Source organism: Formica exsecta, unplaced genomic scaffold (genome assembly GCF_003651465.1).
Source record: "Formica exsecta isolate Colony F162 unplaced genomic scaffold, ASM365146v1 scaffold332, whole genome shotgun sequence".
Classification (NCBI taxonomy): Eukaryota; Metazoa; Arthropoda; class Insecta; order Hymenoptera; family Formicidae; genus Formica; species Formica exsecta.
Window position 1 is genome coordinate 125,311 of NW_021850572.1, and position 17,716 is coordinate 143,026.

The 17,716-nt window shown below is 35.0% G+C and overlaps 1 protein-coding gene across 1 annotated transcript in view; it reads left to right on the forward strand.

The window, feature by feature from the left end:
* The first annotated feature begins 6,164 nt into the window (after positions 1 to 6,164).
* Positions 6,165 to 17,716, forward strand: part of LOC115238307 (lachesin-like) — an 80,898-nt gene continuing 69,346 nt past the window's right edge. Inside the window, exon 1 of the mRNA XM_029811999.1 lies at positions 6,165 to 6,270. Within this exon, the coding sequence (XP_029667859.1) occupies positions 6,198 to 6,270 (73 nt within the window). The 5' untranslated portion in view covers positions 6,165 to 6,197. The remainder of the gene's footprint in view (positions 6,271 to 17,716) is intronic.

Here is a 17,716-nt window from a genome sequence, read left to right on the forward strand (position 1 = left end):
TTTATTAGAATATTTAAAAAAAGAAATACATATAATTATCTTGTTATTGTAATCTTTTCTAGACAGTGTTTATATGAAAACTACTGTGTTATGGTTTTCTTGAGATGAGAATAAGATTATGCCGTTCGAACACGTGCAAGCTTGTATCTTTGACGATTCGATAATACGTTAATTTTAATTTAAATAAGATTTAGATGCCTTTTAAAAAGTTCTGCAGATGATTGATGCAATAATTAATTAAATGTTTATAGTAACTCTATTAATTGTAATTTAACCCAATTAATTGTGGTAATATGTATGAAGTGACCGTAACTCTTTACTCTTTTAGAATCTATAACAAATTTTACTTTTTTCATCATAAACTTGTATTAAAATTTATAGTCAGATTAATGTAACTCTTAAATACTGCCAAAGACTTTTTAAACATCTCATTTAAACGATCCATTGATTAAAGCAATGTAGTATCTGAGATTTACTCTTCTACTTAAGTTCTATTATAGTGGCATCGATTTTTCAGGGAAAATTAACGGAAAAGTGAAGCGGGAATAGCTTCTTCTCTTGCATGAAAGCGATTTAAAAGAAAGAAAGCGACGGCCGTAATGTGTAATCAACCTGCCGAACGTAAATCCGTTCCTCAGGTGCGCATACCTGCTCTTTCTAATCTCTACAACGGGAACCACACGCCATCCCGTCTACTTCTCTCTGTCGTTGGAAAAGCAGTAAAACAGTCCGCGGCCGCCCTCCATCGCACGCGCCGTTCTTATCCTTTCTAGACGTTAACAATGCCTGCCTACCTACCACCATGATCGCGAGCACCGCGTGAATACCTGCCACGTGAATACCCGTCACGTGCGTGTGTCTGTGCGCATGTAACGGTCTACGGTATATATATAAGGGGGTTAAAGGGAGTGTCGTGTTACATGTATGCTCGCGGTACTCGCGCTGCCTGACTGCGGTAAGTTCTAGCGGGTGGTTGCGAGTCACGGGGCGAGACTGCCCCCGTAGGCCAACTTGTCGGATATCTACGACTTTCGAAAGCTCGTTAGCCGCGAGCGTGCACGCTTAAACGGCCGCTAAATTGAAATCGATCCCTGGCCGCCCCGCATCGATCGCATGCGGCCTCGACGATTGGCGCGAATATCCGTTTCCATCTGCGTTCTCTCTGTGAACGTGCACCTCGCGCGGGGAGTACCTAGCACAAGTGTGCACGCGACAATAGTGTTCGAATGAGTTTGGTTGCATTCGTTAAAACCTGGTTCTTTAGAATCGTCAGAAAGGAAAGATGATGAGTTCGAGCGAAAAGAAGATCGAACATTATAAAAATATTTAAATGATCGTACAGAAATATGCTGATTGCGAAAAATAAAATTTTAGATCAAGTTACAAAATTAGATTGTATATTTAGAACGCTTGTGGAATTGATAATTCTTATACTCTTTTTGTTATATAATGCTGTACAATTTCAGACGCGCATAGTTAAGTGATAATAATATTTCATTTACGATGATTACACGGTAGAGAATGTCGTGATCATAGATTGTTTTAAATCGACTAAAAAAATATTTCTCGCAGAATATTTTCACACACATAAACTTCAGATTACTAACTATCCATTTCGAATGATGAGTCAGTGTAGGTACGATCATGCAAATAAAATAATGCACTGTGCTACGGGGCATTAATGATGGTATAGCGTGTCTCACGAGTCGTGGAACGCGGTGCCAAGATCATGAAGGTAAAGTTGCTTTTACAGTGGAATCACTGACATGCAAAGTGGCTTGGTCGCACATTCTTATATTGCATGCCATCGTCACAACAATTCATTGGCTCCTCATCTTTCACGATACTAAGTCAACACATAGCAATAGTCGTGACACAGGCTTATATGGATGTTTACATTAAAGATCTTTGATATGCCGGACAAATATTCTGTATTATGACATTAAAAAGAACTGCGTGTATTTCACATCCGTGTGAATAACTTCTCCTCGCGCAAATTTTGTTATCAACGAGATACTTCTTTAATTCTCAGAAAATGGCAAATTGATAATTTTAGTCTGTTAAGTATACGAATGAAATATTTCTTTAATCTATATTCAAAAACCACATCAGAAAAGAGATTTTCACGGTGCATCCATATCTGCAGGAATCGCATGCATGTAATAAGCGAAAACAATTGTACGTAATGGCGCTGAACCGGAGGTGCGATTCCATCAAGTGGCACGCGTGCTGAAAATAGTATCCGCGGCGAGCATGAATTATCACGCGAGCTACTTCTATTGCAATTCTTCAAGGAACAAATCGTTGATAGAGGTTGCACTATTTCACTTTATGCCACAGATCTTTTCTGATTTCAGTGTTTATTCACTACATATTTAGCATTTGTGTGTGGGTTGATCTTTTTTCCTTTGTTCTCTTTGTATAAATAAAATATTACACTATATATGTATGTATTTGAATATGCAGAAATAAAATTTTCTGCTACGATCGAACACGTGGGAACTTCACGAAGGGATTTTTTCTGCATGAGTGTGTATCACAAACTAGTCCGAAAAAAACAAATACGAAAAAAAGCAATATTGCGTACGTATCACGCTACGGGTGGTAAAGTGGACAATTCGCTGATGCATCGAAGCGTAGAAAGTTACGGGAAGCAGCAAAAACAAATAATTGCTTTCCGTAACGATGCATCGATAAACTGCTTTGTGTTTTATCGATAGTTGCTTTGTATTTATTCTGACAGTATTTTCAAAGTTTTAATAATACACAATTCCCTAGTTTTACATAGCTGATATTTACAAATCTCAATCAATCAATCTATTTCTCGAGTAAAACTGTAAATTGCTATTTCAAGATTTATAGAAATATCTTATTTATTTAGATAAGAAAGAAATTTCCGATAATTCCGATATGCTATATAAATATTAAAAAATAAAACGGATATATTCAAAACAACATCCCGTAACAATTTTAATTGTTCAGTTGTTAAAATAGATATATTTTTAGATCTCTGCATCAAGCGTAAAAATTTGAAAATTATACCAACCGAGAAAAACAATTATGACCATTTCTCGTTTAGCAGAAAATTAAAAGTTAATATATATCAGAAAATTTAAAGTTAATGTATATCAAAAAATTTATATATAGATATTAATAAATGGTAAAATAAGGCTATAATAAAGTTAATATATATCACAAAAATAATACTAAAAATGCAATGTAAAGCTTTTAACATTGCAAACAACTCATAACATCAATTCTTTGCGTTATATGCTAGATAATTTAATTTACATTAAAATATGATTAATTTATAATATAGAGGCAAATAGGGTGAGCACGAAATTCAAAGTAAAATAAAATATTATGTATGTCAAAATTATAACGTTTTAATTTCATACATAATACAGAAAATGATAAACAAAATTTACATTATGGTACGTGAATCGATTGAAAATGAGTTTTCTCTCTTTTCCAATTTATATAAATATAAATATCTTAATATCTTTAATAAAAGAAAGATTAATAATGTATTTATTACGGTAAATATGTTATTATGAATAATATATTAATATCTGATTTTAAGTTAATTGACTGATATCAACCGTTGCTAATATTATTATATTTTTTTCTGGCTAAAGTAATTAGCATCATTCATCATTATAAACAATAATACATTAATTTAAATGCATTCATGTATATTATATTCTCTTTTATATTTATGCAATGTGAAGAAAATAATACAAAACAAAATTATATGGAGTGTATAGTATACTAAATACATCTGAAGATTCTTAATAAGTAAGCGTATATCGAAAATGGTATAAGTTAGGTTTCTCATAATTAAAATCCTGTTCGTGTAAAACAAATATCAAGATATTATAAAATTCATTCGTGCTAAACAAGAAGCAGATGCGGAACGAAATAAGATCCTTACAACGATTACAAAACAATGTAATTATTGTGAAAGTAATTATCATGCAAACTCGCTCTTTCTCAACTTTTTCGATAGACGTACTCGTTAATCAGAATGAAAGTAGACTTAAACACAATTGGACAAGATTTATTTTTTGCGTTATGTTCCTACATAAATTAAGAGAAAATTCTCGACAAATGCGTTCGCGATCTTAATTTTATACCGCTGGCATACATAATTTTATGGAATAGATGTATTAAAGAATATCTATTTAATAAAAATAGCCATTTTCATTTTAAAAATTATCCTTTATAGTAATTGTCTCTATAATAACATTCCGTAGAAGAGAGTGAGAGAGAGAACATAAATATAAACATTGCGATGTATAGCACGCTGTTGTACACACGGGTTTATCTTGCTGCCATTCGTGTTACGAGACTCGGGCGAATAGCGTTATCCTTGTAATACGATCGCAACAGGTGCTAGGAGATGCCAAACGTGACAATTTGCGATGATTATTATAATTAACGAGATTAATAACTCATAAGCATGAGAAGCGAGTTCTATCGATATGAGTATTTCGTGTGATTTATTCACACGAAACAAAAATTGAAGCACAATAAAGATCAATAATTATAAATTATTGTTTCATTGCGATATTGACAGCAAATTCTTTCTTTTACGATACTTCGTTTTAACGAGTAATTCAAGTAATGTAAAGTCGCGTGGTATATCAATTATTTATTAATAATAAATTGCAAGGAAAGATAGAATATATATTCTCATAAGCGTATTTTGTATTATATTATATTAAATACTTTGGCAACGAGAATCAACAATCACGCAGCCAACTTTCGCGTACCAGTGTTTATATACGTTATGTAAACACCTTGTTGTTATTCGCGCGGCGTCAATCGGATATAGAAGCAGCGAGTTGCTCAGTGTGTGTCGTCGTATCGTCGTGAAACGTTATCTCTCCCTACGATTATTACATATATTAACAATTATCCGCAAATTTTTTTATCTTTTATTACAATTTGCAAATTTCGTTACTTATATTACAAAGCGAGATAGTAAAATTGTCTTAAAATATGAATATATAAAATTTGTTAACAATAGAAATGGCAATGCGGTGGCGAGTGACGCTTGAAGTGGCACAATTTTCTAATACTGAATGAATAGTAACTTCGTGAGTTTTCGCGCGTTGTTCTCCCGTCGTAATATAGGTACATAATAAAGTGTAATATGCATAATGCGCGTTGCGTGTGATTAACGGCAGGAGTGCCGTGCAAAGTGTCGCACGATCGTTGTGTTTGCTGATTAGTGCGCGCGTGATCGTAATTAACATTGTTTTTGCGAGTATCGTGAGTGAGCTATAAAGGAACAGCTGGTGAACAAGAGAAGAGGAGAAGGCAGAAGATGGTGAAGCAACTTGGGGTAAGCAATTCATAATTTATTTAAATTATTCGTTATTTGTAAAATTAATTGCTGATTTATCTCCGCGATGGGGTGATATATATTTTACGTCATTATGTGAATATAAAATATTTTATATTTTATTTTGAAATACATTTGAAATTATTTAAAATTGTAAAATTTTTTAAATAATTCTTGATTTTTGATATATCTCGCATCATGCCTCAAATTTTTTGCCCATTTAATTTGCCCATATAATATGCTTACCATTTTTGGATCGAGAGGGTGCATAGTAATACATAAATCACCGAATCGATGATTCGAATGATTTAAATGAAAAGCCGTGACATATCAACCATTTATTAAAAATAAATACATTTATTTCACGGGTTATATATCGAAAATATTCTGTTCATGTAATTTCAAATTTTGATCATATTTTCATTCGTTACTCATGTATCTCTTAAAATAAAATTTTGTCAATAATTCACCGAGAAATCTCTCGATATCATTTAAATCTTTTTGAGAAAGTATTAATGATAAGAGTTTATATAAATAATTTATCTGTATAATACATGCACCCCATGCAATTACATTGTAAATCTTTTTTTCTCCTAAATTGTATTCGCGAAATGCATGCTTTTGCGTCTTCACTTTCCGTGTTCACCTTTGAATTACTTGATAGTAAACACAAATATCCGGTCCCCTAGCATCCCGAGGGTAGCCCCTCGGACAAGAAAGTCGCGGAACGCATGGAACGAGGCAGCACGCAGGCGCCCGCGTGCTTGGCGGCAAAGTGGACCGGTACGCGTCGCGGCGCCCGGCGTTTACTCCTCAGTTGACGTAGCCGCGTCGTCGACGTAACAATATGCTTCACGCTCTCGCGATTCCGGTGTTCTGCATCGCGACATGGGTAACCGCGCTGAACGATCCGTCATCAGGTAAATGTCCGAGTATCTTCGCCCGACATGATCTCCCCCGCACTATTCCGCACGAGATCCGAACGACGTTATGCACGATATGCAATTGTGATACGCTCCCTCCTAGTGAATTTCTCCCTCGTCTTTTGTCGTCACCGTCATAATCTTGCGGCGTCGCAACAAAGACGCGTGATCCTTGTGATCGAGATCCTCGGGATCAACGTTCGAGATCCTCGCGATCGAGATTTTCGCGATTCTTGCGAGAGACGGAGAAAGGGTAAAGCAATGGCACTGTTTTACGATTGTTCCGCATACGACGGGGTTTCTGCATGCGAGCATTAACTGCATTGTCGCGCGGCCTCTCCCTCGGCGGAATTTTACGGGCGGCTTTTACGATTGCGGTTTGTTTATTACGCGGATGATAAAAGTCGGTAGGGGTGATTACGGGCCGGCTGTAATTTAAACGAACGAGATTGCTGCGATCGAGTCACCTATTTCGCGCCACCCAAGCCGTCGCACCGCGCTGCGTCGCTTCGCTTTTGTAGGAGCTTTGCTTCGATCTCGTGGGAACGATCGTGCCGCGGTATCGTAAGGCGAATTTACGTTATCCCATTGATAGAGAACGTGGGACACGTCATTCGAACGTATAAAACTCTTTGCGACGAATTTCGAATCGTAATTATTCGCATCTCTTTGCTTAGTTTTTCTCGCTCTATGACAACGCGCGGGATCCTTCTAACGTTATTCTAGGACGAATAGTCTCTTGTTCTCGAAGGTTTCTTTGTATCGATTGAGATTGCATTTGCTCGTAAACGAGAATATAAAATGAAAATAGGTGCATTCATATGGAAACGTATAAAGTCGGCATCGTGTTATCTTTCTTTAAGCTCTCTCTTTTTCTTTCTCTCTCCTAACTTGTTCTTTCCTCGGCATTTATTTTGCTACTCTTTCTTTCGCCTATTTTCTTTCGGCTTCTCCATTCCCCGCCGCAATCGCTTATACGAATCGTGGCAGGTACAAATTATCGCGGCAGAAGTTAGTCCAATGAGCTCCCCTTATCCTCTTTCGCGTGATAATAATTATTCTCTCTTTCACGGCAAGTCGACTGGGAAATGGGTTCTTTAGCCATCGGACGGGACACTTCGTAGATCGTGCCGGAGATCATCCGTTTATTCGCGCCCAGGCGATTATTCTTAAGTCGCGCGCTGGCGAGACAAACGGCAGAAATTTAAAGGGGAGTAATCGCGAGATTTCCGGACGCGCGCGGCGCGCGTCGGCACGTGGTATGCCAGCCAGATTAGGAGCTACTGAAATACGCCGGCGCCATTATGCGCGGGGGAGTCTAATGACTTAACGCCGAATTATCGCGCCGACGACCGAAGGCTTCGTAAATCTACTTGGCTTCGCCCGCTCGTTAATCGCCCGCCTCGTACCGCCCGAATTAGTCCCGAATTAGTTGCAAATCCCCCCGCCTGTGATATATCTGTACGACGAAGTACCCTGGTTTTTAATCAGCGTCTTCGGATTGCGTTACGTTGCTCCTCGATACGCACGATAAGACCCGTAATAAACGCCCGCACCCTTAAATATAATCGTCACGTGAGTTACTTCCGCCGGAATGACTCTCGCAATGAGATATTGATAAAAGCCGCATACACTTACGCGACTCGCGATTCTCAAAATTGTTATAGCCTTAATTTATGCATGACGCGTCGGAGTAAAGTTATCAGCTCGCGGGTGTTTTTATCGCGCGCGAATGAAATAGATAGATATTCTAGACGCGAGTGCGTTTTGTATATTTGCGAATAAATATAGAAATTTAAGCTGTATTTTTTGAGCATCTATTTCAAATTTTTTGTGCGTGGGACAATCTCGAATTTGTGCAATTTTGTTTCTATGTACCATTAGATAGGTCGTTCGGTATTCAACTAAATTGATATTTTTGTAGAAGTTTTATATGCTACCGATCTATATATGATTAAAGACCAGTACAATCTGTTTTTGGAAAGTTAATATTTTGTTATTTATAAAAATACGGGTGAAATTTGACTTACAACATTTTATTATCACGAATATAGCTGTTTGCACATTGGTGATATTTCTGTGTCTATTTTATTTTGTAAAAATTAATAGATGATACATAAGCATCGAAAATATTAAAAGAAATAATCAACAATTAGTAAAATAGAAGTTTCTGTTTATATTATAAAATTAGAATTTTAACATTTTGTTAAAGATACGAGTATATTAGATTATGTAATTCAAATTTTTTTATATTATACGCAATTTATTTTAATTGAAAAAATGTGTTTTAAAATGATCACAAATATTCATCGAGTGACTTAAATTTATATCATAGTTTTTATTATTCAAAATAATGGTACGTAGGTTTTATTTATTCATAATAATACTGTTGAAAATACGATTTTAATTATAGTATTATATTTATATTTAATATGATTTTAATTGCAATATTATATTTATTTTTAAAATTTTTATTTGTTCGGCCTCAGTCATATAGCCGTTACTATTTTAGATCAATATATGTGTATCCATTCTGTACGCTGACAATTATGTGAAGTTACCTTCTGTTTTGCCTTTTTATTAAAGGCTTTTATATAAATAACTTTTATATAAATTTTCGAACTCTGATGAATTCTATAGACTTTTTCTTCATAACTGTACCTACACAGGCGTTGATGTGGTATCAATCGTTCATTACATTATCTTCATTTACAGTTTGAATTGATCGTAGAATTTTGTACTTTGATCGAGATGATGTTTGCAACAAGCAATCTGGTAATGGAAGGGCTAAATTAATTGCTAAAATAAGTGTTCCTCAAACACGAAACGTCAGTTCTCCGACGTTTACAAGAAGCAATTTGATTTGTTAAGTACACAGTTTGAGAGAGCGAAACAATTATCGCATATTTCCTATTTTAAAGTGACGGCTGACGGCGTATGATTGACGCGCCGACGTATATTTTATTCATACTGGAAAGGACATACGCTTTTGTCATAAATTTCTTCCTTACTTTTATATTTTATTAATACAGACTGTTTAGTTTCTATTATTATACATTAATTGTTAATGACAGATTTCTTGATGAAACCTGAAATGTGTTTTATTCTTCTTAAAATTATTACCTGAGATGGAAGATTACTTCTCTATCAAACTCAATATATAAAATTAAAATTTTATTTAATTGAATTTTGTAAATACAAGAAGATATAGAAAGCTTCTTTTTTAGTTTAAGTAGATAGACATTTAATTGAGCTGATACTTAATTTAAAGCCTAATTATAAAGTTTTTATATTAACAATTGTATTATTCTGACACAATATATTGTAATTTTCTATAAAATTTTTGCTAAAAGTTTTATTAATATAAGTAATAAAATATGACTATAGAAGAATATAAATACGAGACAAAAATTTGTAATGTTTATCAATTTTTATCAAATATTCGAGTGCTTGTATTTTTGAAATTTCTATTTTTATTTTGCACATCGCGTATAAAAGAATTAAATAACAAATAAATACTGAACAGAATACTTTTAAACACGTATAATAAATAATTTTTATAGCTAAAATATAACAAAATGCAGTAGAAAAACGTTATTATGGTGACATGCAATTACGGTGTGTCTCCAAGAGAGAATTCCTATACCTTCTCAACATAATAAAATTGTCTTTTGCTAATAATGCATCGCACCGAGCAATTAATTGCAGGAATCTGTGATTGGTAAATCGTGTGATATTTACCAGTGTGATTTTGCGTTTGATTGCACCTAATTCGCAAACAGCAAACCACTGTCGACACACCCCCGCGTATTTGCACGCGGAATCGGTATTAAACTAGCAACTCCGTGCTTCGCGCTCCGAAATCTCCGTAGTAGCGAAATACGAACGCGTACGTTAGATAAATATGCGCAGTCAACACACACGCTTTGGCACACCCTAGCTTCGGTAGATATGCGGTTCTCAGTTTTTTCCTTTTTTTTTTGCACGCACCGTCATGTCTCATGCATCTACCTTTTGGCATGAGCAAAGGGGAATGTATAATGACACGCGCGCACACGCGGTTCACAGCCTCAAAGTGCATCAACGCTATTCGCTTACGATAGAAGCGCTTTTTAAAGATGATGATAAGCTTGGAAAATTATGTGTTTCTCGCAGTCTATATTTAATCTAAAGATATGTAACCTTTGCTTATATTTCTAACTGCAAACATGTAATATTCTAATTAACAGAATATGTAACATTCTAATTAATAGAATACAAAAATGAAACTCGCAAATAAAAAGTAACATGTATATAATTTACATTTTAATGAATAAATAACGTGTCTTCATTCATTTGAAAGTAACGTATTCACGTGACACTTCATGAAACATCAAAATATATATATATACTGAATATTTTTATTACAAGACTACAAAAAATGTATTTCATACTTCAACGAGTAAGTTATGCCACATAAAGTCTTTTAATTATTTTGCTCTCATCTAATTCGCTGTTAAAGTTGAATGGTACAGTTGAGAACATTTATTATTTTGAAGCTGCTTAACTTTTTCGACTTATTATTTTAATACTATTGTTAAATAAAGTTTTATTTCCAGATCTAGGAATAATACGTTAGACTCTTTCTCGAATTCTATATAATATTTAAACTCTATTGTTTTACTATTTTAAACGTTATTTTTTTTTAATTATATAAAGCATAATTATAGCTTTGCGAATAAAAAACGAGAGGAGAAGCAATCGTTGAAAATATTAATATAATAATAAAAATTTTTTACGTAGATGTAAGTCCTGAAAACAAAGACGATGTAATAGTAGATATATTGAAGCGCGGAAAATTCATTAGGATAGAGAGCAGTGATATGTTTATGCATTCGGTGCATCTTGATATATTGAGGGCGACTTCAAAGTGCACCTCACAATTAGCTCGGTGCTATCGCAAAATTAATTTCTTTCACGCCGTCGGCATAGGTGCACAACACGAACGCGCTTAGACTCCTAAGCTAATGACTTAAACGAGCCCCATTGCCCGATAAAATCCTTCTCTCCTGCGTCTAATGTTGTGACGTTATCAGGTTTTTTATTCAGACTATATATAAAATGGCTTAGAGATTTACCATTTATTTCTCTTAAAATGCATGTGTAGATAGCATAATATACAATATATAAAAACTATAACTTTATATGTACAATTATATTTAAGGTATCTTTTTTTTATCATAAAGACAAGATTTGAATATAAAACATCAACAAAAAAAAAACATTTTATTGTTTAAAAATCATTATTAACAGCGTACATGAAAAATGAAAATGTTTGCGCAATTCTGCTTTTGAAAATTGTTTTCTAGATATTTTAAATTTTATTATTTCGCAAGATTAATATAACGATATTAATATTTAATATGCTGTGGATATTTTAACACACGGCAATTTTAACAGCGATTTATTTTTTTAATAATAACTAGATTTAAAAAATATGTGATTTTATAACAATAAAGAAACTACCAGAATTAATAAAATTACATGAGTTTTTATCAGGTTTTCATGCTGCTCTTTCAGAGAATTATTCGTTTGTTCTTTGACTGCCAAGAGCCAATATTTATTGGCATATAAAATATCGAGCACGAATATTTCGACTAATTGTCAAATAGAAAATAAACGAAGGAAGAAATGCAGTGAACTGAGTAGTATATACACCAGATATATTCAAATATATTTTATATTTATAGTTTTTGTATGGGCATTATAAAACTTTGAAACAATTCACGGATTTTTCTATATGTATTTAATATGATAATAATAATATATAAAATTTATATTTTTCGCGTAAATTTATATTAAGAGAGAAATGAGAATGTTAATATTATTTCTAGAACATCAAAAAATATAATAGAAATTTCTTCTTGTATTGCATATTGTAGGACGTAAATTAGTTAGATAGATACAACATGGTACGCGGGAATTGAAGACTCACTCTCTTCTATAAATTCGCGGAGTTAGTCTCGGAACTAGCGGAGAGTTAAGCGAAACGTTTTCTCATGGCAAGAATGGAATTGTTAAACAGCGTTTCCGTGCTCGTATGTGCATGTCCCTTCGCGAGAATGCAGGCTAGACACCTGCGAGGTGATACGATCTCGCGACGGGGTCGAGTGGGACACGGCCGCGTAAATTATGGCGGTGTTTTGAGTTTGCTACCGCGAATTCACAGCTAACGATCTTTTAACTTCTCTCGCAAAGTGATGTCCGCGTGTCGTGGTGCGAAAGCGTGCTTTTCGACGACGATGACAACGAAACGAATTGCACGCACCTTCACTATTGGTTTGCTACATTTGTCTCTTTCTAATTGTCACGCAAATAGCCATCGCGCGAGCGGATGCCATATGCTTTTCTCCCACGATCGGCCGATATGTAGAACCCGACGAAATTGGATCGTTTCATCGAACAGGCGGAAAAATGCACATCGTGCTATAACAGTAACGTTATTGGGAATCTGGCGAAGCGAACGTTGTCATCGGTTTTAATTCAATTTTACGGTTTCGCGACCTTTATAAACGCCTGTTACCGCAATCACCAATTTTATCATATCCTCGAAACGATGTTGATAACATGTGCTAGTTGGAAATATATATACAGGGTGTATCTGAAATGATGCACTAAACTTTAGGAGCGTATTCTAGAGCGTATTCAAAATAAGACTTTTTTTTTCTTATGGACATGGGTCCGCAAATGAACTCCCCTCCGAGCTAAAATTCGAAAATGTGTGAAATTAATCAAACACTCGCAACGCAAATTTATTTATCTCTCAAGAGAGGGTAATAGGTAACGTCAAAACCAAAGTCTGCCTTTTTTTCTGAAATACAGCCAATTTTTAATTTTTTCCCCAAACTTTAGGGGCCTCTAGCTCGGAGGAGGGTTCATTTGCGGACCCATGTTCATAGGAAGAAAAGTCTTATTTTGACCTCTAGAATATGCTCCTAAAGTTTAGTGCATCATTTCAGGTACACCCTGTATATTTTTGGATCAATCTCATACACACTTCATATTATTGACGTTTATATTGTGAAACTATAGTTGCAGTATACTTTTGATATGCTTGTTAACCTCGATCGATACAATATATATGCTTGTTATAGAAAATAATTATAGTTTTATCTCTCTGTAACATATGAAATCTTAAATTAGCTTATAGGTCATATCTATTAATCAATGCGATATAATTTTATTAAGGAAATTTATTAAATACTATTTCTGATAAGATTTCATAGATTAAATTAAAAGCAGATAAGATATCTTTAGACAAAAAAGAAACATTTGTAAAAAACATTTATAAAAAAAAGAAAATCTTCAGAAAAATATTTTTGAATATATAAAAATCTTTTAAAAGCCTTTCCATATTTAGAAAATTAACGCGACAATATTTAACATAATAAACTTTGTTTGAAATAAAAAAATATATATATAGAATAAGATATAAATGTTTATACGTATTTAAATGAATAAAATATAAATACGTGCGCGATTTTTCATGTCTAAAAGAATACGAAAGTCAATACAAGTTTTATGTTGACTTGTTTCAGATCTTCTTTTGTCAGGTGTTACCTCTGTAATCTCTGATTGTTAGCACAAGTTTAATGTTCCGCAATTTTTTTTACCGTATCTTTTTATTCCCCTTATCGTTGTTTGTCGCATTTTGAGTTAGATATGTGCAATTCTTCATATTCTCTCAGTTATGCTAAGTACTTGTATGTTACGAGAATTTCATGGCTAATTACCAATGATAAATCGTAGGGCAACGCTAACGACGTTCGTTCGAAGGAAAAAGGAGCATTTATCATTGCCGCATTTTCATCGTCGGCCTACGATGTAATACCGCTTCGTAATTCTGACATTGTTGTTTAGTTTCTCTCGTTTTCTATACGTATACGCGGCTTTTATGTCAGAGAGCGGTCGTGGTTGATCTATAACGGACATTAGTTACACTTTGTCGTCCCATTCATACGATTATTTTTAGTATTTAAGAATTAGATTTTCATGTATTTATGCATGGCCAGAGAGATTTATCGCGAATTACTCTACACATTATATTTGCACGAATCTAATAAATTCTAAAGATGACATTTTATATATCGATTATATGATATTTTTATGATGCAACAAAAAGGAAGAGAAAGTATGTGTCGAATTTTTAGAGTCGAATTTTAAAAGTTTAATATTAATATTTATCATAAATAAAATAAAAAAATCTTATATCGATTAAAAATAAAAATTTTTTAAAAATTGTTAGAAATTTTAATTATCTCAGAAATTCTTAGATTTTTCTACATACATGTGCGTGCAACTGCTTATAATTAAAAAAGTACTATTGATACTAAAATAATTTTATCACGCAAAAACAGTAGCCCAAAAATTCATATATAAAGAAAGTTCTCCAAAGATTTGAATCAATCTGCCTGTTTATTTTACCTAACTTTTTATGTTAATGTTGCATGCAAATGCAAATTGTGTTCATGTGAAATAAATGGTTCTATAATGCTTATTCTTCTTATGATTAAACAATTCTATTAGTTGATGATGCAATAAAAAATGTAATATTGACTAGAAAGAAATATTACTTTTTGAATGAATATTTTATTTATGCATTCGAAAATCTCAGCAATTATTTTAGTTTTATAAACAAGATCTTTTGTCTTAAATAAAATAGCTCACAATTTTCTACATACATAAAAAAAAATTTCTTGTTTAATATTTTGAAATAGAAACTGTAAAAAAGGGTTGCCCTTAAACAAAATAATATATTGCTAGCACATTAAATTGAGAAAAGATATTGGAAGATACATATAGAAATTGTTGATGGCAATTATATTTTCTTCTGCACAAAATTAAAATCACTTAATAATTTCATTAACTGAAAATCAAGTATTCTTCTATTACTAACCGTAATTCTTACTGCTGATTAACAAAACAATAATAGCTATATCGTATATCATGTAAATTTATCGCTTGCCCAAACTAACTTCGTCTTTATGCTACCCATAGCGTGGTAACTCTTTCGCGAATTAACAATCGTAAATTAACGATCTACCCGGGGAGAGATCTTGACAAATATATTCCACCTTTTCTCTCTTTCTCTCGGCCGCATTCATCGTCGCTCCTTTTCGCGCGCAATCAATCACTTTATTTCGTAGGCTGCCCGATGAAAAATCACCGAGGTTGCAATAAATCACAAAACCGAGTTATGAAAGATCCGCACGCTCGCTTGGTCGCTGACCGAGACGGCGCGTGATCGCGATAGCTTTCGAAAATGCGCGATCGTTCGAATTTTTTTTTTTTTTAACAAGCGCAGTCGGATTTTTCGGGATGGAATATTCGCCGATTTGACGGTTTACATGGGCGACGGTGGTATACACAGATGCGAGCGCATCTTTACGGCTCTTTTAGCGTCAATGCAAAAGCTCGCCGTTCCGTACGTCAACAGTTGCGTTTCCGGAATACGGAGACGGTTTGAGGGATGATCGAGGCGTGAACAACTTTTGCGACGCTGCGCCGCATGTTCACGCTCGAGCGAACTTGGACTATATCTCGTCGTCGTCGTTGGATTGTTCTCAAACATTGTCGCCAAGTGCGGTCGAACTTGTCGCCGGCGTTGATTCGAAGCAGGGAGATTCGCCTTTATGCCCGCGTTGAACGACCAGTTTGACAATTCGCGCGGACCATAACGACCAACATCACCGCTTGCAAGAATGAATCTATTCGTCGCGGGCGTCGTTTAGACGACGATGCGGACGAGAGGCAAGACCCCGTTGTTTTCCTCGACATTTTACAACTACCGCTGTTTACGCGCTTCCGCGACGTGAGTCCTCTCCGCGCGCGCTTTAGTCACGGCGCATTACACCCTTTGCACGTAGGGGAGGCGTGCGAATGAAGAACACTCGATTATTCATTCTTAACACGCGCGAAAAAGTTAGATGCGCCTGTTGTAGCGACGTATCTTAAGAAAACTACGGGAGAATATTTTTACAAGTAGATCCGCTCGGGCAAAAGCGTCGGCGATAACTGCTCATCCAAACGACGACTATTTGAACAAGATTTTATCGCACAGCCATATTTTATTCGACCCAGTTCTATTGTTCTTTAAAATTAGAATCTCGGGCGATAGATGTGATGCATAAAATCAATGATTGTTTGAAGCATGGAATGCCTCTATTCTCGCAGCATGCGTAGAATCACACGTAGAATCCTTTTAAAACTGTCATGTAAAGGTTGAATCTCGATCGGAATTATAGATGAGAGATTTTCCAGCACTCCGGCAGATAAGTGGAAGTAGAATCAGGAGCCCAATTAACAGCATATTTCCCGAACAGCAGTGTTTAAACTTGAGTGAAGGCTAAAAACCTGCTGAAATACGAAATTCCCGTGGCGCGATTAACCCCGTTGCGCCGTGAAATCAATGAACGGCGGCGGGAAGAAAGGTGAGCGAGATGTAGAAGCGGTGGGTGGGCAAGCTATTGGGCCGAGACGAGGGACTATATAACCACCCGTTATCAAGCTCATTAAAAGTAGCCATCTGCCCTTTCCCGATTCGGGATTTCGAATTCTCAGTCGCTACCAAAACTGCCCGCCAACTCATTCTCGATTTTTGCTGCTCGCGCTCGCGAAACTACCGACAAGTATTTTATAGTCTCAGTTATTTAACTCCAATTAATTAGTCTATCCGTGCTGCGGCAACTTTTCCCCTAGTTGCACTCATGTCTGCTTGAACAGTCATTATGTGCGCACCGCGTGCTGTCGGTATCACGCTACTTCGTTACAGATTATCACTTCAACGCTCGCGAACTGCCTCGCACTTGGTTTATTCTTGTTCCATTCGTCCGTAAATTTCGGTGCGATCATATTTCACTGCGGTTAATCGTCAAACTTGTATGGGGGATGTTGGCAGCAGTAGAATGAATTCTTCAATTTTTTTCTCTCTGCTTGCTCAACTCTTTTTGTAATTTCTATTGTTTCTTTTTTTCTCTCTCTCTCTCTTTCTCTGTTTTTATACACATTTTAATCTTAGATTATTTTAATATAACTTAAATAATTTAGAGAAATTGATTGATAGATGTATGTATGGGTATAATTATTCTGCGAAGTTCTCTTGAGCTTTATTAGCTTCCATATAGGTCGTCCTCTGTTAGACTATGAACTAATTCATTTAGTGTTTGAAACTATTGGGTTGTGTTGCAAGGAACACGGGTAACCGTTCACCGCAGAATTATTGTCTACCTGGTTAATTGAATGTTGATGTTAACATGAATCGCATGTTTGACGCAACAGTTTATTATCGTACATTTGTTGATAATTAATTTTTTTGTGTGACTAATGAATTAGTATCTCCCCATAAATCTTAAAATTCCACAAAGATCTGCCATGCTGATTCGCTTGTACGTATAAATTGTCGCCT